Source organism: Pistacia vera, unplaced genomic scaffold, assembly GCF_008641045.1.
Source record: "Pistacia vera cultivar Batoury unplaced genomic scaffold, PisVer_v2 Contig505, whole genome shotgun sequence".
Taxonomy (NCBI): domain Eukaryota; kingdom Viridiplantae; phylum Streptophyta; class Magnoliopsida; order Sapindales; family Anacardiaceae; genus Pistacia; species Pistacia vera.
In genome coordinates, this window is record NW_022196341.1 from 183,490 (window position 1) to 205,396 (window position 21,907).

The 21,907-nt window shown below is 34.1% G+C and overlaps 1 protein-coding gene across 2 annotated transcripts; it reads left to right on the plus strand.

Moving 5' to 3' along the window:
• The first annotated feature begins 11,730 nt into the window (after positions 1 to 11,730).
• Positions 11,731 to 21,595, plus strand: LOC116105808 (probable LRR receptor-like serine/threonine-protein kinase At1g06840). Of its 2 annotated transcripts, none has more exons than XM_031392215.1 (21): positions 11,731 to 11,970; positions 12,072 to 12,207; positions 12,606 to 12,756; positions 13,003 to 13,074; positions 13,239 to 13,310; positions 13,569 to 13,712; positions 13,824 to 13,895; positions 14,045 to 14,116; positions 15,017 to 15,091; positions 15,493 to 15,561; positions 15,688 to 15,756; positions 15,904 to 15,975; positions 16,186 to 16,272; positions 16,503 to 16,571; positions 16,800 to 17,302; positions 18,082 to 18,240; positions 18,646 to 18,929; positions 19,482 to 19,533; positions 19,741 to 19,991; positions 20,635 to 20,769; positions 21,006 to 21,595. In XM_031392215.1, exons 2-21 carry the CDS (start codon positions 12,102 to 12,104, stop codon positions 21,366 to 21,368), a joined length of 2,877 nt encoding a protein of 958 aa, XP_031248075.1. In that variant the 5' UTR covers positions 11,731 to 11,970; positions 12,072 to 12,101; the 3' UTR covers positions 21,369 to 21,595. The 2 variants fall into 2 exon arrangements, with proteins under 2 accessions (XP_031248075.1, XP_031248076.1); XM_031392216.1 differs by having other exon boundaries at positions 11,732 to 11,894.
• Positions 21,596 to 21,907: the final 312 nt, after the last annotated feature.

Genomic DNA, 21,907 nt, shown 5'->3' on the forward strand with positions numbered 1-21,907 from the left:
CCCAAAAGAGAACTTCATGTTTTGTTGACAAATCAACAACCACATGAGTTGAGATCTCAACTTTGTATATTTAACAACATTCTTATCATGTAAGTAAAATTCAAGAAATTGATTAAAGCCTAAGAATATAAAATATGCAATCCACTTGAATGTGCATCTAATATAAAGCATTACAAGTCCAAAATGTAAAACAAAAGTTATGATTATGCACAACATTTAAGTATGTCTTCCTTTATATGTCGTGGGTCTAAACTTATCCAGTTGATGTTCTACAAGAAAGCTCTATATATTACCTCTAATATTACTATACTTAATGTCAGAGGGCCTAAATTCCCATCTAGGCATTGTGCGGCACAAGCATGCCAACTACTTGTAAGCGTTCCCAAATATATGTATCCTTAGTACAATTTATAGCAACAATAATGAATAAAGGCTACCAAAGTATAAAGATAACAATCTACAAGAGAAACTCTCAACCATATATTAATTATACAAAATACAAGGATTACATGAATGCTCATATAGTGTTTCCCCACTATTACAATCTGATTCCCAAACTCACAGATTACAACACTCAAGTTTATAGCAATGGCATACACACACCCATAAATATCCCTCTCTCATTGAATAAACAACTTGCTTGCCTTAGATTAATATTGGCAAGGGAATACATAAACAGTTACAAGAAGCAGTTACAAAACACTTAGGTAATTATAAATGTTTCTTCTAAACATGTATAACTATCCCTCATTATTGTCTAAGCAGTTATCCAGCTTTGCCTCAACATTCCTATCAGCTTGGAATATTTCCTCATGCACACCCACACACTCTGCTACCCACCTCGTGCGTGTACTATCTGTATTGTCTCGTGTATGCTCGTCTGCTTGCACACACAAGCATATATCAACGATGTACTCAGCTGCTTGCTACACACATTACCTGGTTGTTCACGTCCTTGCCTATACATTGCTTTATCTACTTATGGACACCCCAACATCCATGCCGACACATGCCCTGCCTATATATATGCCCTGCCTATATATATATATATATATATATATATATATATATATATTCTATATATATATATATATATATAAATATTATATAGTGCTCCCACTCGTAAGTCTATCTGTCTGTGTGCTCACCATCCTCCATTAGTGTGTGTTTGGCACCCTAACACCTAAACACCTCAAGATTGGTAGCTCACTTACTACTACCTCGTGTGCTTCCTTAAGACATACCACCCATCCTCGTATTACATGCTCCCATGCACTATCTAGGTAATGTCGTGGCTAAAGATGAAAGCCACCTGCCTGCCCATGCCCACGACATTTTATAAGGGTCTAACAAACCACCCCCATCAAAAGAACATGATGTCCTTGTCAGAATGGTGGAAATGCACTTTGTCACAACCTCCTTAAACTGTGACAAATCAATGTCTCTCTCTCACGAATTTTTAGTTTTATTATCCCTTTTCCATTTCACCAAATAATCCATTTGGTGATTCTTCTTATGTTGTCCCATCCTCTAGTGATCTAGGATCTTTTTAATTTCATCATCAAATTGTTTCCTAATCATAGAAAGAACTTTTTTAGCTTGGGTATGTGAAGAATCATTTTTGTCTTCATGGAAAGGTTTCAAGAAACTAACATGGAATTTAGGATGCACCTTGATTCGTTCAGGCAGTTTCAATGTATAAGCAACAACACCCATTTTGCTTAAGATCTCAAATGGTCTATCATATTTCGGCATCAATCTCCTATGCACTCGCTTGCTATTAATTTTCTTCTAGATTTAAGGAGTAAGTTTGAGTAGCACTTGGTCATTTACATCAAATTTTAAAAGTCTCCTCTTAGCAACATCATATTTCTTCAACCTTTTGTTTGCTTTATGCAAACAGTCTTGGGCTTGATTTCTAAGCTCCTACCTATCCCTAGCCACCTCATAAGTAACAAAAAATTCCCCCCTCAACCACCCCCCCCCCCCCCCTGGTTGTTTTGCAATCTCCACAGGTGTTAAAGGTTATTTTCCCAACACCAACTTGAAGGAACTCAAATTTGTTGAAGATGATTTATGAATATTATAGCAAAATTGTGTAGTGTCTAATATGTCTAGCCAATTCTGTTAGCTAATTGTCACATAATGCCGAAGATATTCTTCCAACAATGCATTTACCCACTGAGTTTGACCATCTGTTTGTGGATGGTTGGCTATAGAAACTTTTAGTTCAATTCCCATCATATTGAAGAGGGATTGAAGAAAGTAGTCCAAAACTGTCCAGTGAACCTTTCATATTGGTCACTAACTAAATCCATCGACACCATAAAGTACTTCACCGCATTTTTATAAAATAAAGCAATAGTTGTCTCAACTATACAAGCATCCAAGGCTACCATAAAAATGACATACTTAGAAAAGTTATCCACCACAACAAGCATAGAGGACATTCCTTCTACCTTCGAGAACCTATTGATGAAATCAAGAGAGGGTGACACTCATGGCCTCTTGGGAATGGGCAAGGGCTACAGTAACCCTGTCGTCTTCCTCCTTTCCATTTTATCTTGCTGACATATAAGACAAGTCTTTACATAGGATTCAATATCAGCTTCTATCTTAGGCCAATAATAATCACTTGCCAACAAAGCCAAAGTTCTTTCTCTATCGGGATAACCTGCCCATGGTGCATCATGAACTTCTTTCAGTAACAATCACCTCAATCCACCCTTGTTTGGGACATATAGTCTTTCCCTTTTGGCATACAACAATTGATCTCCAACCAACATCGCCTTACAATCCCCTCTCGAACCTGTGTCAACAAGTCCTTGTATTCGACATCTTGTTGGGTAGCCACTCGTAGTTTATCCAACATACCAAATTCCATATGGGTTATTGCATATAGGGCAGCAATCGCTTCTTTCCTACTCAAGGCATTGGCAACCTGGTTGTGCTTCCCGAGTTTATGTTGCCATGTCAAGTCATACTTAACTAAAAAGTCTTGCCACCAGGTTTGCTTTGGGGACAACTTCTTCTATGTTTTAAAGAAAGTGTTGGTCACATTGTTTGTTATCACAACAAATTTTGTTCCCAACAAATACACTTGCCAAACTTGTAAACTATGCACAATAGCCACATTTTCTTCTTGTCAACAGAATACCGTTGCTATGCCCTATTCAATTTTTGGCTTTCAAAAGCAATGAGATGTCCCTCTTGTACCGACACCCCACCAATAACTTTCTCTGAAGCATCCATATGAACTTCAAAAGGTAACTCAAAATTAGGCAACCTTGATACAAGTTCCGAGGCAATGGATTCCTTTAATTTATTGAAAGTCTTGTCACATGTTTTTGTCCACTCCCACTATTGCCCTTTTCTTAACAAATTTGTTAATGGTGTTGCTTTCTTAGAGTAACTTGTAATAAACTTTGGTAATAATTTGCCAAACCTAAGAACGATCTCAATTCAGTTACCTTCGTAGGAGCTGGTTATTCCACTATTGCCTACACCTTCTTTGGATCCCTTTTCACTTGGCCTTTACTCACCAAGTGCTGCCCCAAGAACAAGATCTCCTGTTTAGAAAATTAGCATTTCTCTATCTTAACATATAATCGATGCTCCTTCAATGGCATTAGTAACTTTTTCAAATAAACCAAATGTCGTTCCATATCCAAATTATGGACAATGTGTAACACATGTGGTCTTTGGTTTATCTCTCGCAACAATCTTGACTTGCCAATACCTTGACCGTAAGTCTAATTTAGTGAAAATAGCAACTTCGCTCAACCTGTCTAAGAGGTCTTGAACGGGAACAAGATACTTGTTCCTAATGGTAATCTTGTTCAGAGCCCTATAGTCGGCACACATACAAAGGGTTCTATCCTATTTCTTTTGAAACAAAACAAGAGCACCAAAGGGAGCCTTAGAGGTTTTTATTGCACCTGCATCAATCAATTCATTGAGCTATTTCTGAAGTTCTTTCAACTCCATAGGAGACATCCTATATGGTGGGCGAACAGGTGGGAATGCCTTAGGTTCAAGCTCAATTCTATGATCAATAACTTGCCTTAGAGAAAGTTCTTTGGGCAACTCCCATGGCATTCCATTTGCAAACTCATGTAATAGTTCCACCACTATATTCAGGATTTCAACCCTTTTATCAGACTTTAATTCTATCAATTCCGCCAAATAGGTTTCATTCCCTTGCTTCAATCAATGTTTTATGATAATGGCTAAAATAGTGGTAAGGTTCAAGTGGCCTAGTTTACTACCATTACCCAATGAGTAGCACGACACAAAACAAGGACCATATTCCTGATTGATCATCATTCCATTCAAGTAGGGCATCATCAACACCATTGCTCCTTTAAAGAAGTCCACTCCCAAGATGATATCAAAGTCATCTAACAAAATGGCAACCAAATTAATCTTACCTGTCCAACAATCACATACACAAGCACATTGTACCTCTTGTGAATTAGAGTTAACAACCTTCACTGTTATGGGACTTTTAGAGAATGCTAGTCCCAATTTTGCAACAACTATCTATCACAAAATTGTGGGTTACTTCCATGTCTAACAGCGCTTTAACCTATCCATCATTCACTTTAATATCAATGAATAGTAAAGCATTATGAGCATCACCCTTACTCATAACTCCAAGGTAAGTAGCATCATCTCCCATCTTTGAAATAGTCATTGCCTCTATAATACTTAGCAGTTGCATAGGATTCACTAAGATTTGCTCCCCCCTAGGCTCTCCCTCCTTGTCAATTAAAACGTTTAACTTTTCTCTCTTTGGGCAATCCTTTGCTTGATGTGGTCCCCAAATAGTCTAACATTGTTTTGTCTTCATTATTTTGTTTAGAAAAATTATTCCACCACTTGCTTTCCCTTATCATTGGTAGGATTTTTCTTCAAAGACTGGAAGTCTTTCTTCTTACTTCCTTTTATCTCCCTGTTATCCTTCTTCTTTGATTTTACAACAGTAATAGACTCTTTCTGCTTAGTGGTCTTAAAGTCCACTAACCCATCAGCAACAGCAATTGCACTAAGCAAATCCTTCATGTTTTGCCTTCTTAACTCAACTTATGCTCAGCTCTGCAAGCCGACGTGAGGTTAAACAGTTTGTCCTCCTTGGACATGTTTTGAATGTCTGACATCCCTAACAGTACTCTTGTGTTGGAGCTTTTTCAATCGATCTTGAGCCTTCCAAGATGTATTCCCTGGTAAGAACTAATCCTTCAGTTCCTTCTTCAGTTTATCCCAAGTATCAACCTTGGGTCTACTTGTGGTCACATGATTGCCATCCTATTATGCCACCATAGCTTAGCATCTGCAGCCAAATACATATTGGTTATAGACACTTTCTCAGCATCAAGGACTTTTGCGACTTCAAAGTACTAATCCATGTCCCATAGTTCTCCAACTCTTTGTTGTTTCTGGCACCCTAAAGAGCCTTGGGTTTGGGTACTTTGCTTTTGGATGTGCTTCCCTCGTCAAAACCTTGGTGCATAACATGTTTCAACAGGACATTATGATCCTCCTGGGCATCAAGCCTTCTGTTTGACAAATCCACCAATTCATAAACTATTTATGAAGCGTTTCGAAACTTTGATCAAAATGATCTAGTCTTTAGTTTGTGGTCATAGTTTAGCCATCTTGAGCATCACCAATCATTTCTTCCAACTGAGTCAATCTATCTCTTAATGCTTCCATCTCAACCCGTCTTGACATAAACAAGCAACAAGGAAAGTTTTAACACAAACCTAGTTTAACCGAGCTATTATACCAATGTCATATGGCCTAAATCCCCATCTAGGCACAGTTCACCACAAGCACGCCAACTACTTGTAAGCCTTCCCAAATGTGTGCATCCTTGTTACAATTTACAGCAACAATAATGAATAAAGGTACCAAAGTATAAACACAAGAATCTACAGGAAAAACTCTCAACCTTATATTAATTATACAAAATACAAGGATTACATGAATGCTCACACAGTGATTCCCCACTGTTACAATATGATTTCCAAACTCACATATTACAGCACTCAAGTTTACAGCAATGGCATACACACACCTATAATACCCCTCTCCCATTGAATAAACAACTTGCTTGCATTAGATTAATATTTGCAAGGCAATTACATAAACAATTACAAGAAGTAGTTACAAACTTTAGCAATTACCAAGCACTTCGGTAACTGTACAAGTTTCATCTAAACATATATAACCGTCCCTCATTCTTGTCTAGCAACTATCCAGCTTTGCCTTAGCATTCCCATCATCTTGGCATATTTCCTCATGCATACCTGTGCACTTTATTGTTTGCCTTGTGCTTGTACTATCTAGGTTGTCTTGTGTACGCACATTTAATTGCACACACAAATGTATATCAACAATGTAATCAGCTACTTGCTACACACATTACCCACTTGTGCATGTCCTAGCCCATGCACTGCTTGATCTGCTCATGGATGCCCCAACGCCCATGTCGACACATGCTTTGTTTGCACATGTATATGCTTGCAAGTGCTCCACCCACAAGTCTATCTATATGTGTGCTCGTCATCCTCCATTAGTGTGTGTTTGGCACCCCAATGCCCAAACACCTCAAGATTGGAAGCTCAATCACCACTACTGCCTTGTGTGCTTGCTTAAGGTCCACCATCCATCCTCGTATTGCATGCTCCCATGTACTATCTAGGCAAGGTTGTGGCCAAGGATGAAAGCCACCAGCCTGCCCATGCCTACGACATTCTTTAAGGGTCTAGCACTTAATTTGATAAGTCATATCATATGATAATTGTTTTGTTAACACTATTAGATAAATAATAAGATAATATTAAATTAATATAATTCATGTTAAATTATTTATCATTTGATTCAAGATATAAAAATTTAGATATTTATTATATAAATATAGAATCGCTCAAATCACTTTTCATTTAGTTCTAAGTTTTGGTAATCTTATAATGCTTAAATTACGTTTAAATTTTATCATACACTTTTATACATATTTTTTAATTTAAATAAGGGTTTAAATTTCCCCATCAAGATTTCCTCAAATAAAATTTTCACCTTTATTTATCAGAAATAACATAAAACCCCAATCAACATTTATTTTAATAGATCAAGGATATTATGGTAAAATAATTGATTTTTTATTTTTTATGTTTTTATTTTTAAGATTTATCATTTAAAAACTAAATTTGCATAATATATATTGCAATATTTGGGGTAATTAGGGTCCCGTTTGATGTAGAATTTAAATACTTTTTTTTTTTTTTTAAACAAGTATGAAAAATGTTATGAAAATGCATTTTGTAAAAATAAGTGGAATGTTCTTCAAAAACAGTTTACGAATACAATCCTAAAAATAGTGTAAAAATAGAAAAACAATTAAAAGTAGTTTTTACAATTTCCTAAGGCTTTTAATCTAAAAACAATTTTTAAATTTTCTATCACACACATTTTCAAATATTAAAACTTTTAAAATACAACTCAAAAATTTGAATCGTATTTTAGTTTTTGAATCTTTTTTTTCTATTAAAGTAATCGTAAATTGTGGTTAATTTATCTTCTTTTTATTTTTTGGAAGGATTTGAAACTTTTTTTTTTTTTTTTTGTTTTTATCATTTTATGAAAACATTGTGATTAAATTGATAATAGCCCTTTAAGAGAATACAGTAAAACCTCTCTATAGTGATACTCTATATATGAATAAACTCTACATAATCATAAAAAATTATAGTCTCAATTTGGGATAGTTATAAATAAGAATAAACTCCACATTGTAATAAGTTATAATTTTTTTAATTCATACCTTAAGGAAAGTCGCCTCTATATAGTAATAATTATCAGTATATTACAAAAATATATATTTTATATTGTATTAAAGGTTTAAGATGAAATAAAATATTGATTTAAAGTTGTTTGAGATAATGATTTATACTTTAGAGTTGTTACCACATCTTTTAATTTGTGAGTACGTAGTAACTCGCTAGCATGAACACCTTCTTATTGAAGCCAAAATATATTTAGTTTCTCAAGCATGTTTAGAGCTTCATAGCACAAAACTTTTTGTATTTTCATACTATCATCCTCAAGATTATTTCATTTCTCTTCTTATTAAATTGTAGCAATGATTTCTTCTTTAATTAAAACATACATGATTTGTTGCTCATTTAGATGATTGAGGAAGACATTAATATTTATTCAATTAGTGCAATGAAGTTGTCGAATCTGATTACTCAATTTTGCAATGACTCTTTTATTCTCTTCATCAACTTCATTTGTAACTCACAATTCTTCGACATCAGATGTCCTACTTTTGAGTGCTTAAAACCATTGACAATTGTTTGTGGTTTCACATCAATTGACCATGCATCAACTGCATTTATAGTTCTATGACACTTATTTTTGCTAGTTCCAAGACACAATCTTCTATCCGTTTCAAAAGTAGATAATTAAAGAGTTGAATTGAAATCCTAATACTACTAAAACATGAATTGAAATCCCAATATTGTAGTACTAAAACATGAATTATAAAATAAGAAATGAAAACAATAATTTTTATAACTAAACTTCTATTAAGTTATAACCCCCTCATAGTAATAAAATTAGTTCATCCTACCATTATGACTATAGAGAGGTTTTACTGTATAAAAGAAGGGCAAAATGACACAAAATAGAAAAAAAAAAAAAAAATGTCAAATGAGAGAGAGATATGAAAATGTGGTTAAAAGAAGTAAAAGTCTCCACCTCATTTTGATATTAAATAGTTTGTATGCCCCTGCCTCTCAACCCTAAAATAAGAGTAAACGACTTTTTCCCACCCAAATAATGGCTTAATAACACTTTTCCACCCACATACTTTTAATACTACTTTACTGTCCAAATTTATATTCCCTTTCCGATTCTGGCATTGTTGCAACTTCACACTCCCACCATTCTCTTCCTAATCATCACTCACCAAAATCTCTCAAACCCTATTCCCCCAACCCTACTAATCATCAGCAATTGAGCCATTAGGGTTTGCACAACTGTCATTCCCAAGTCAAATTTCGATCAATCCCAACCACCAAAATCCAACCTCTTACCACCAAAAACCTCATCAGTTTCTCCTCTTCAAAAGCCCTAACAGCTTGGACCAAAATTGCTATTTATTTACAGTCGGAATATAAATTTGAGTAGTAAAATAGTATTGTAAATATCTGTGGGTGGAAAATTGTTATTAGGTCATTATTTGGGTGGGAAAAAGTCGTTAACTCCCAAAATAAGTAGCAAAGACAACTTCGTTCATAAATGCCAACTAAAAGACTCAGTCATTTCACTTGTTCTCATTACCAAGTCTTCCATTTCTCAGTGCATTTTCCTTGCTTGTCATTATAACCAACAATTTCGTCAATTATTATAATTTGTCCACTTGTCCTTTTAAAAACCCTCTTGCCGATAAAAAGTCTTCATTGTTTATATTAATTTAAGTCTTACATTTATCAAAGTCGAGGCAAGAGATGTTGAAATAGTAAATTGATTATGAAGGAAGAAAAAGTAATTCAATTTTGATTCAATAGCTTATTAAGACACGCATTAAATGAGGTTAACTGAACATTTCTTCTACTTAATTAATAGAAAACCCTATTACTTGCTTTCCCTTCAAGTGGTGGATTTGGCTTTGGATGACCTTAGCAAGACTTGGTCACACAATTCAAAGCCTAATGATTTTAGAATTCTTCCAAAAGGAATTTATAAATTCATGGTGAAGATCCTTGAAAATCAGAATATTTTATTCATTCACATATTTACTCCACGTACAAATATTTTAAAAGTAAGACAAATCTTTGTAGTGGGTAAATAATATTATTAAGGGAAACTAATATGAATTCATTGAAAAAGATACAAATGTTTAAATATTATGTCTATTTTGATCATTTTACAAAGTCGCAACCAGGGGGGAGGCTGTGGCCATCCAAGACCCACAAAAATTTGTAGAGACTATATAAAAATATGTTACTTTTATCCCTAAAAAATTTTGCTTTTTCTTGGTCCCCCATATTTGTTGAACTTGATCTTTGGCCTTCAAAGAGACTTCTTGAATTCTTTTTTTTCTCTAAACCCCATAATTTTTTGTTGAACATACGACCACATTGATCTTAGTAAAAGGTGCGCTAGACGTTCGTGGTTCCAAGTTAATGCCAAATAAAATAAAAATGTCAATTAGGTAAAGTGTGGATCTCAATCCCTATCTCCAAACAAGAATGGAGCTCAACCCTATCCTGGAATTAAAAAATCCAGGACGAGGTGATTGTTGCTCGAATAGGAATGGGGATTCCCACGGGAAATAATTCATATCTACCACTAGACCATTTTACCCATCATTAAATGATTTGATAATTACATAAAACTAGAAAAATTGGCGAATGATGATGATAGGCTAATCATCACGTCCACCTCTCACAGCTCTACACTAAATTATTTGTGTGTGATTGATTTCTTCATTGATAATGATATCGTTATCTTTAACAAATATTTAGTACTAAATTAGATTTTTGTAAAGGATTTTAAGATATACTCTTGATTGATAATTCCTTAATAAATCTAACACATGATTTGAATCCCTTTTTGTTGAACGTTTCCAAGTTGCGATTTCGGTTTTCAAAGAGAAACAGTGAAGAATGAGAGAAGATATATTTGTGATTTAAGAATTTTAATTTTTATTCCCAAATCTTGTTTTACATTATTTGAATAGGGGTGGATCTGCAAAATTTTCAATTTATAAACTTTTATGACCCCTATTTCTTTAAAAACTATTTACTTAACCCTCGAGCTTAGAAAAACTCATAAACCTTTTGAGTCGAGTTATACTATGATTGAACTTGACTCTAACTACTCGAAGCCAAGCAGAACATTTCCAAGTTGCCAAATGAAAATACAAACATTTGAGCACATGGGAAGTGGGTATTGACTTATAATGGAATGTCCATTTCATTTGTTACTTTTCTTTACCAATTCCCATTATAAACATAACAAAACAAATTTAATGTTCTTTATAATTGCCCCCCTTGATATTAAATATCATATAACCTTTTAATTTTTGTCAACCATCATTAAATGGCTTATTATCCATCACCTCCCCAGATGTTTCTGTTTTTCCTAAGGACACCCCACAGCCACAAGTTTAAAATAGCATCCTTTTGTCTTCACCGTTTGAGAGAATTTTTGAAATCTGAGAGTAAGTGAAGGATACTGTTGTAAACTTGTAGGATGTCAATAAAAAAATAAACACTCACCTAAAGACAGGTGAGGGACAATAACCCTCATTAAAAGATTGATATAAGAGGGTTAGAGGGGTATCTCTGAAATCAACAGGGGCTAAATAGGGTCGAAACATCCCAGGGGTGTTTTCTGCGGTAATCTCTATGATCAATAATTCCCCTGTAAAGTTTATGCATGATTGAGTCAGCTTTTGTTGAACATTTCCGAGTTGCCAAATGAAAACATATTTGAACGCATGCTGGGAAGTGGGTATTGATTTCTAATGGAATGTCCATATCATTTGATAATAAACCTTTGCTCGTTATTTTATTCAAGTTGCTGACATTCATGGTGGTGGTTGGCTTTTTCAATTTCAATTTCAAACCTTTATATCCCTCAATCAACCTCCCCTCCCCCAAAGTCAAGAACGCCATACCCATTTAAGACCAGTAAACCAACTTCTTCATCCTTATTTTCATAAACCCGGTTTGTCAAAATTTACGACATTTTTTTACAATATCTATCTCTGCAGCATTCGTCATGCCGACTTGGTCCAAAATATACTAAACAAATACTCTGTTTTTCTTCACTTTCATCCTCAACATTTTACTTTCTCATTTCTTCTTCTTTGATGCTAAGTAATTACTTCTCTTGGGTTTACTACTTTGCATTCTCTTGTCTTGTCTTTATTCTGTTGTTTTCAAGTGGTTGAAGGTTTTGAATCTTCTTTTGTTTTTTTGAAGATATAAAATGAAATATGCTTTGTTTTTGAGTTTCAGTATGGCAAGTTTATGCTTCTTGTTTCTTGCTTTCAGGAACACTTTTTGTGGGTTTTCAAAGTGAGGATGTGTTCATCAAAAGCTTGGAATTATGTTGCTGTTTTGCTCTTATGCTTATCTTGGTCTTCATTTCTTCTTGGAGCTGATGATCGCATAACTGACCCTGTTGAAGGTGATTTCCTTTATTTTGAATCAGTTTCTCCATCAATTGTACTCGTTAATTACAGCTCAAATGGTGTCTTTAGATTTCTTTTTAACTAATTATGTGGACACTTAGAATTTGTTAGAGAATTTAGTGCCTGTTTTAGGAAAGAAGGATACAAGAAATTTTATGGGTTTAAATGAGTTGAAATGTTTTAGAAAAAGCAGTTTTCAATGCCATCCTAAAATCTAGGCTAAAATCTGAATGAAGAAAAGTTCTGTTAGATTTCAATTTGACTAATAGGATAATGGTGGTATTAGTTTTAGTGTGATTGAATATGATGGAAATTCAGATACAAGAGTTTTAGAAACAAAACAACTAGTGAAATTCATGAAATATTTGTTTTCTTGGTTGATATCAATTTGCAGTGACGGCTTTGCGGGCCATCAAGAAAAGTTTAGTTGATGTTAATAAGAATTTGAGTAATTGGGATAGAGGTGACCCCTGTACATCAAATTGGACGGGCATTTTGTGCTACAATCGGACATTGGAGGATGGCTATCTACATGTTATAGAATTGTATGGTTTCTTATAACCTTTCCTAAATTCTATTTGTTAACCTATTGGCTTGATTTTGGCAATGAATTTTGGGCAGCACATCTTAAAGAATGCAAAAAATTCATTGCAAAAATCAGCAATATGGTCTTTAAATTTGTGGGATAATGTAAATTTGCTATTTGTATTGCTTGGTGAATTTGCTATTTCGAGTGAATTTGATTATTTTGGTTTGTGATATTTATTTTGTTGCTGCTGTGGTGTTTTCAGGCAGTTACTGAATATGAATCTATCAGGAACTTTATCGCCACAGCTTGGTCGCTTATCTAAGATGACAATATTGTGAGGCACAACGCATTTTACTTGCTAAAGAAAATCTCTATATACTATAAATTTTTTGATTTCTTACTTGCTTAGTTTTCTAAAAGATTTGTTAATTTCCACCACTGATGGGATATTATTTACTTCTACTACTAATACAATTCCTTCTATTTGTGTTTTTGAAGGGATTTTATGTGGAATAACATAACTGGTAGTATACCAAAGGAGATAGGAAATATCACAACTCTGGAACTATTGTGAGTTAATGCATTAGTGTTCTTTTATGGCCAGGCTTGGTTTTTACTGTATTTTGTTGTGCACTTGCTGAGACCAAGAAATGTATATATTCCTGTTTTCATGGATTCAATTTTGTTTTGGTTTTTGAAGAGCATGTGGCTTTGATATTTCTATTATCTTGGATTAATTTCATGTAGTGTTCGTTTATTTTGATGTTACAATTGCAGACACTTTATCTTCCTGGCTTCTTACTTAATATGTGATATTCTTGTTTCCAGGCTCCTCAATGGAAATGAATTAACAGGTTCCTTGCCAGATGAGCTTGGTTATCTTCCAAACTTGAACAGAATACAAATTGACCAGAACCATATATCAGGACCATTACCTAAGTCGTTTGCGTTCTTGAACAAAACAAAGCATTTGTGAGGGTGCTTCTGATGCCTTTTAGCTTAAAACAAGTGTTAGTTTCTTAACTTTGTCCTTATATTTATCTTGATGTTCTCATTCCTTTTTCTTTACCTCTTCTTGACCAGTCACATGAACAACAATTCAATCAGTGGCCAAATCCCACCTGAATTGGCCAGATTGCCAAGTCTTGTTCACTTGTAAGTTTTGTGTTACTCTTTGGAATTTTTTTGTGATTTAATTGTACTATGAATGAGATTTTCAACAATCGTCAAATTATTTTTATGCTAGTTTTCCGATTTCCCGTGGTGTTTTATCCATTCATGGTTAACAAAGTGATTTCTTTCAGGCTTCTTGATAACAACAATTTATCAGGGTACCTTCCACCAGAGTTATCTCAAATGCCAAGTTTACTGATCATGTAAGTGTCTGAGTTCCCTGGAGAAATGATTATATTTTTACGTTTTCAAAAATAAAATTTATCTTTTATCTTTTTTCAAATTCTTGGATTTGTTGTCTGTTTCTTCCTTTTCTTCTTAAATTAATGTTAATTGAATATAATTTATTGATAGATTTTCAGATTTGTTGCAGTAGTGATTTAACCTGTGCTATTTCTGTTAGAAGAATATAAGCTAGATTACAATTTAACATACGAATACTTGAGCATAAATATTCCAGAATTTCCTGCACTAGACAATTGTTTAACATTTTAGTTATGCCATTACTCCAATCAAAATTGCAATTCTAGCTGGAAATAGAGTCATACCGGTGTAGCAGACAAATTAGATTATGTGGAAGCCCTACCAACTGTTAGGATAGGGGAGTTTGAGGGCTTCTTATAACCTTCAGATATTTTCAGATAATAAGTGATACTTCAAAGCAGCATGCAAGAAGCTAGAAAGAGGAGTAATTTCTGAAATTTGACGAATTAACCAGGGCCATTTCTCTACTAATAAGGGAATCATAAATGTGACAACAAGAGATGCAGACATTCGCTGCAAAACTATGGCAATTATAAAAGTCTAGTTCTGATTTTGTCATTAGGCACAAAAGAATGAACAAAGTATTTAGGTGTAGTTAGGAAATAACCGATATATTAGAAATATGTAGAAGTGTGTGCATCATGAATGGGTAATATGTAACTAGAAGAAGATTTAGCTTTGTGATTTTTCATAATTATCATCATTCATTGTTTATACACTCTGTTTTCTTTTAAACCTGTCATTTGGATGTTCTCTAAGTTTTGATAGTATTTTATTTTAAATATGAGGCAATCTTTTGTTGTGTCTTTTAACAAATCTATCTTTTTCCCTCGTTGCAGACAACTTGATAACAACAACTTTGAAGGGAATACTATTCCATCTTCCTACAGCAATATGTCTAAATTGTTGAAACTGTAAATGCTAATTTCTTTCCCTTTATTCTAAGTAGGTTTAAACATGGCAATGTCTCCATTTCATTATTATAATATCTATTGGCAGATATAAGTCTCATATCCAAATATAATGGAAGTATTGTATTGTACTGCAACTTTGGGACATAAATCCTGCTAGCAACCCTAATAAAGATATTTTACTATAGTTGGTTTTCGTCCATTTGTCATCTAATGTCTCATTTCATAGTATCTACTCTATCCTGATTGTAGTTATAGGTTATCAGCTACCTTTCCCAGACCCATCAGTATCCCAGAAATCTTAAATTATTTCAGGATCACATTAAGGAAGCATGCATTTAATTGTATTACTACAAGTTTTTCTTTTTTCTTTTAAACTTATTTTTCTTGATTGGTTTTACTAGGAGTCTGAGAAATTGCCGCTTGCAAGGGCCAATTCCTGATCTGAGCACGATTCCAGGTCTTGGTTATCTGTAAGTTCATAAATTGTGTGTTCATTCCTAAGTCTTTTTCCTTATTGCGAAGCATAGAAATTAGAAATATGCAACTAATTTGCTTATATGTATTTGTTTTTATATTTCATGTTAACTTAATGTCAGTGACTTAAGTTCAAACCAGCTAAATGGATCTATACCTGGAAATGGACTTTCCTTAAATATCACGACTATGTAAGATTCTCTGCCTTGCAAATAATATGCAATCTTTATGTTTCTCGGTATCAAAACTTATAACTGTCTTCAATAACCGGAAAACCCTGTAGACTACAATAATGTTGATTTCCTTACATTTACTTATTATCTGAACAATATGTGCAGCAATTTATCCAATAACAATCTTGTTGGACCTATCCCTTCTACCTTCTCGGATCTTCCTCTTCTTCAGAATTTGTAAGCATTCATCCACTCACTGTTTCCTTCTATTTCATCCACTTGTATAGTTTGTGAATAGTATTTTGGATTATGTCAGGACGAGCGAATATTATGCTTATTATTCTGATGTAATCCTAAACACTGAATTACTGATCATGATATAAAAGGATCCCAATAAATCGAGCTACAAGAAAAATCAGTTTTATTAATTGTTATTGCTCATGGCAGGTTGATAGCAAATAATTCATTGAATGGCTCCGTCCCAGCGACCCTTTGGCAGGGCAGAACTCTAAATGCAACTGAGAGACTTATCTTGTAAGACCTGAAGTGACAATGTTACCAATTTCATTAGCTAAAAAGTGTTTGTGTGTTGCATGCAAGAATGAATTATACTGTCGAGAATCATGTGCTTGTTTTTTTAAGTAAAAATATTGATTTCCTATGGGCTCAAAGGAGTAACAACTATCTGCATACTAATCAATAATTACTTTAACATCTTGAATTTGTTTTGCTAAATTGTGTTATGCATCCCTTTGGTGTTGCAGTGACTTTGAGAACAATCAACTTTCAAATATTTCAGACAGTTCTGCCCTCCCTCAGAATGTCTCTGTCTGGTAAGCCTTTCCCTTCACTTCCTATTTATCTCTATTTGAATGCAATGTGGATCTACATGAAATGTATTTCACATACATGTTACTGCTGTATAAAGATGAGTGAGGATAATATCAACATCATTCTATTAATTAATATTGCTGTGAGAAAGATGATGATAACAAATGTGAAACTCATTGTTAAACTTTACGTATTGAAAGTCTAATAGACTATTGCTTTTATAACTACAGGCTTAAAGGAAACCCTTTATGTTCAAACTCCAATGCAGTCCAGTTTTGTGGATCTCAAAGTGACACTGAGATTAATCAGAGATCAAACTCCACTCTTGACTGTCCCCCTCAATCATGTCCTGTCCCTTATGAATATTCGCGAACATCTCCTGTTCGTTGTTTTTGTGCTGCCCCTCTGCTTGTTCGATACCGGCTAAAAAGTCCTGGAATTTCATATTTTCTACCATATAAGAAAACATTTGAGGAGTACCTGGCTTCTGGTCTCGAATTGCAGCTTTATCAGCTGGACCTTGATGATTTTGAATGGGAAAAAGGACCTCGATTGAAAATGTACTTAAAGCTTTTTCCTGTATATCAGGCTAATAACACAAATACTAATGTCTTTAATGATAGTGAGGTTCGACGGATCAGAAGCATGTTCACTGGATGGGGAATTCCTGATAGTGACATATTTGGCCCCTATGAACTTCTGGAGTTTGATCTATTGGGCCCTTACCAACATGGTTTGTCTCTAAACTTTAACTGCTATATTGTGTGAGCTTTATTAAATTATGAATTATTGCCCATTTATTGATACACTTGAATTTCTCAAGCTGGAAGAAGCATTTTTTTTTTGTTTTTTGTTTTTTTTTTTAATATATATATTTATTTATTTTAGTTTTGCAATCATTCGAGTTTTTTCTTCCAGTTTTCCTCCATTTTAACTTTTGTTACTCCATCATGGATGGTTCACAATACTGGACATTTTGGCTTCAAGGCTCTGCAACTTTTAGTAAATTGAAATTTGACCTGATTATTTGCTTCATTGTGTGGCTGTTAGTGTTTCTCTGGAAAGTCCTTTCTACCCAAAATGCAAGATTATAGATATTAGAATGCACCGTCCTTCCTGTGTGCATTATGTAAACTCTTGAATTAAATGTGTGCATGTATGTGCTTGTAGCCAACATTTACCCTCTTATCGAAAATCTTCTATAATCAGGGACTTTTGTGCCTTTTCTGTGGAAATACTGTAGTCAGTACTATTGTATTTGTAGGTACGATAGCTCATAATGGGCCAGATGTAATAATAATTGTTGTGCATAGATCAAGATGATTTTTTTTCCGGGACCATGTTGAGAGTTATTTTATTAAAAAATGTTGATTTATATCTGCATTATTGATCATGATTACCTATGCATAGATTAACGGTGGAGCAGGCATTTCACCTGTTTCCATTTATCTGCATAGTTTATGAATATTGTTTCATGGCTAAAATTGGTATTTGATTTAATTGCACCGACAGTGTTTCCTACCACTACCAAGTCTGGATTAAGCAAGGGTGCACTGGTTGGCATAATCCTGGGGGCTATTGCTGGTGCTGTTACATTATCTGCAATTGTTTCACTTATTATCATCAGGGTGCATTTGAAGGATTACCGTGCACTTTCAAAAAAGCGCCACCGTGAGTATCTCATATGCTTCAATAGTTTGTATAAAACAGATACATAATAGTTTTCCAGTTTCTTTGATTGAACTTCCAACTGTTACTTGTCAAATCAAAGTTTAATGTCTCTTTGGATATCTACTTTTTGATTTCAATTTTTTCTCTAAATACTTCCTTGCTCTGGAATTCACTATGATGTTTTACTACTATTACTGTGATCAAATTAGATTCGATCTTACTTTGGTTAAAACTTGATTTGACATGTATTGACTTTTTATTACTGGTATCTTAGAATTTTATTTTGGAACTTAGGATTCTGAAAACAAAGATTGATCCGTATGTTAGGTATTTAAAATTTCTAAGGCATGAAATCTGCTGGTCTAATTGTTATAATTCTGATATTTGTCCTTTGTGTACCTACAGCATCCAAGATCAGCATCAAAATTGATGGTGTGAGAAGTTTCACTTTTGAAGAAATGGCCTTGGCAACTAACAATTTTAACACCTCCACACAAGTTGGCGAAGGGGGGTACGGTAAGGTTTATAAAGGTATTCTGGCTGATGGCACAGTTGTCGCCATAAAACGCGCACAAGAGGGATCATTGCAGGGTGAGAAGGAGTTCTTAACGGAAATATCCTTTTTGTCAAGATTACATCACCGGAACCTTGTATCTTTGGTTGGATATTGTGATGAAGAAGGTGAACAGGTAGATCCTCTCACCATTTTTATCTACTTTTGAGTTTTCTACCAAATCTTTTATCCTATCTGCAACCACAACAAATAATGTGCTAAATAGATCAATATAGGGAACAATTGACATCAACTTAAGAATTTGATGTGGCTGAACTAAAATAATTCTAGAAGCTTTGAGATCTAAAAATCATATAATAATTACCTTGAATAATGGAGGGTTGAAGAAAATATAACTTCATTCAGAAAGAATTTATACTATTCCGTTCAGTCACCAAAAAAAAGAATATATACTATTCCGTTGTTAACAATGTGAATTGTAGAAGCTAGAGAAGGTTTGCTACACAATAAGAATTCGGTTGGTATATGCAACAAACACTTAAAATTCTATCCTTTTATTGTGACCTTGGGGTGACTATGATCCTTCATTCCTTCTTTGCTAGAAGTGCTATTTTCCCGGAAATTTACTTGGCATGATGTGCCAAGACTAGTTCTTCTTTTTGCTGTACGTGTTTTGAAAACCATTATTTTGGAAGATCTTAATAATATTTTTCTTTTGTGTAAACAGATGTTGGTGTATGAGTTTATGTCAAATGGCACTCTCAGGGATCAACTTTCAGGTACATTTAATTTATAATCTTCCATTTTATTTGCTGATGCCATGTACTAATGCTAATTAAAACTGTCATGAAAAGTTGTAAACATTTTTTCTTGTCAATTCTTTTCATTTTTGGAGCTGAATGAGACATACAAAAGCATGTTTTTTCCAAATTTATGTGCCGATATATGATGAGTTCTAATTAATGTTTGATGCATATGGTATGCAGCTAAGGCGAAAGAACCGCTGGGTTTTGTATCAAGACTGTCGATTGCACTGGGTTCATCCAGGGGCATCCTCTACCTACATACAGAAGCTGATCCTCCAGTATTCCACAGAGATATTAAAGCCAGCAACATACTATTGGACAATAAGTTCACTGCCAAGGTTGCTGATTTTGGACTTTCACGACTTGCTCCAGTTCCTGATCTTGAAGGGATTGTACCAGCTCATGTATCCACAGTTGTGAAGGGAACTCCGGTAAGACTTATTATTAATAGTCTTCAACTTTATTTAACTTATGTTTAATGAAGAACGGCAATTTGATTTAGGATTATTCAGGCTGGGACACAATTATGAAGCATCATAGCCTCTCTATGTTCTGACATGTCAATGTTTGGACATTTTATCACGGATACATGATAAATTCTGAAAAATTGAAATGTAATAAATATTTTTTTTTTCCAAAATCTCAGTCAAAATTCTTTGGCAACTGAATCGTTCTAGCTGTTGAAAGATGCAGCAGTAGAACTTTTCCGAACAAGAGATTTGATGTTAGATAGTTGTTCTTCTTGTATGTTTTTAGTCGTGAGATACACATAGTTTTTAGTTACAGCAAGAGGCTTGAGCAGATTGACTCATTAATTTGCACCCAAAGAGATCTAGGGAAATGATAGGTTATGTGATTTGTTTACTTTGATAAGATAAGCAATAAGGTGACAGAGAATCAAAATGGATGACAAATACTATATTGAAATAGATAAATAGAAAAACAGAAAGCATATGTTATGAATCAATTAAGCCTTGTGAGAAGTTAATAAATGAAAGTGCTGGCAATGTGAATGTTATGGAATTTGTTTTGCTATCACAAACCATAGTTTTAATGTTTATCCACTCTTTACAGGGTTATCTTGATCCGGAGTACTTCTTAACTCATAAGTTGACAGACAAGAGTGATGTTTATAGTCTTGGCGTGGTATTCCTGGAACTCTTGACTGGTATGCACCCGATCTCACATGGCAAAAACATTGTCCGAGAGGTATGAACTTACTTCACCATTTTGGTTGAAGTTTAATCTTTAATGTAATACATTCCAGTTTAATCCTTTTCAATTTCCATTAACACCTTTTGCCATAGTTGCATCTACATTTTAAATGAAGGTAACGAATCATCCGTGATATACGTAGCACGGATGGTTATGTTCTTACAACAAAAAGGTGTTTATCTTATGCGGAATGCATTGTGTAATAATTACATGGTTTTCATCCAAAACAGGTTAAAATTTCTTATGAATCTGGAATGATCTTCTCAGTCATTGATGGAAGAATGGGTTCTTATCCTTCAGACTGTGTCGATAAGTTTCTGACATTGGCCCTCAAATGTTGCCAAGACGAGACAGATGCAAGGCCTTCGATGGCAGAGGTTGTGAGAGAACTTGAAAACATATGGCATATGATGCCAAAGTCAGATACCAAAATAGCAGAATCCAAAGGCAGTGAACCTAAAGAAGAAGAAGAAACCCCTCCATCCTCTTCCTCTATGGTAAAGCACCTGCATCCGAACAACCCGTTTGTTTCATCGGATGTCTCTGGTAGCAACCTTGTTAGTGGAGTCATTCCTACCATCACACCAAGATAAAAATGCATTGGTTGGTTATACTTTCTTTGATCATAGAAAGTTTATACACTTGCAGTTATTTCTATCTTGTTTGGTTTCTGATTTTGCATAGTTTGATTTGTTTTGTAAAAATAGGTAGAGTAGGCAGTGGTATTATGATGTTGTTGTAATAACAGTGCAAAAATATTTAAGATGAATTATATCATTCATATTTACTTAATGTTATTATGCAGCAATTTTGAATCTTTGTTTTGGGTAAAATAGAAAAGTTCAATTAGTTTCTAAAAAAGTTCTACATTTTTTTTTTTTTAAATTTGTTTCTGAAAGTGGGAAAAACCCATCAAACCAAACTCAAAACAACCAAATCTTTGGTTACAAAAACACATAATAGCAGGAGGAATTTCCTTAATCCAAGCAATAGACTCAAACAAAGATAAAGACTACCCACCAATTTCATCAGCTATACGATCTTTGATTGTCAAACTCAAAGATCAGCTATTGACTTTCAATCTTGGATCAAAATTTTATATAACTTTTATAGATAAGTGATTATATTACAT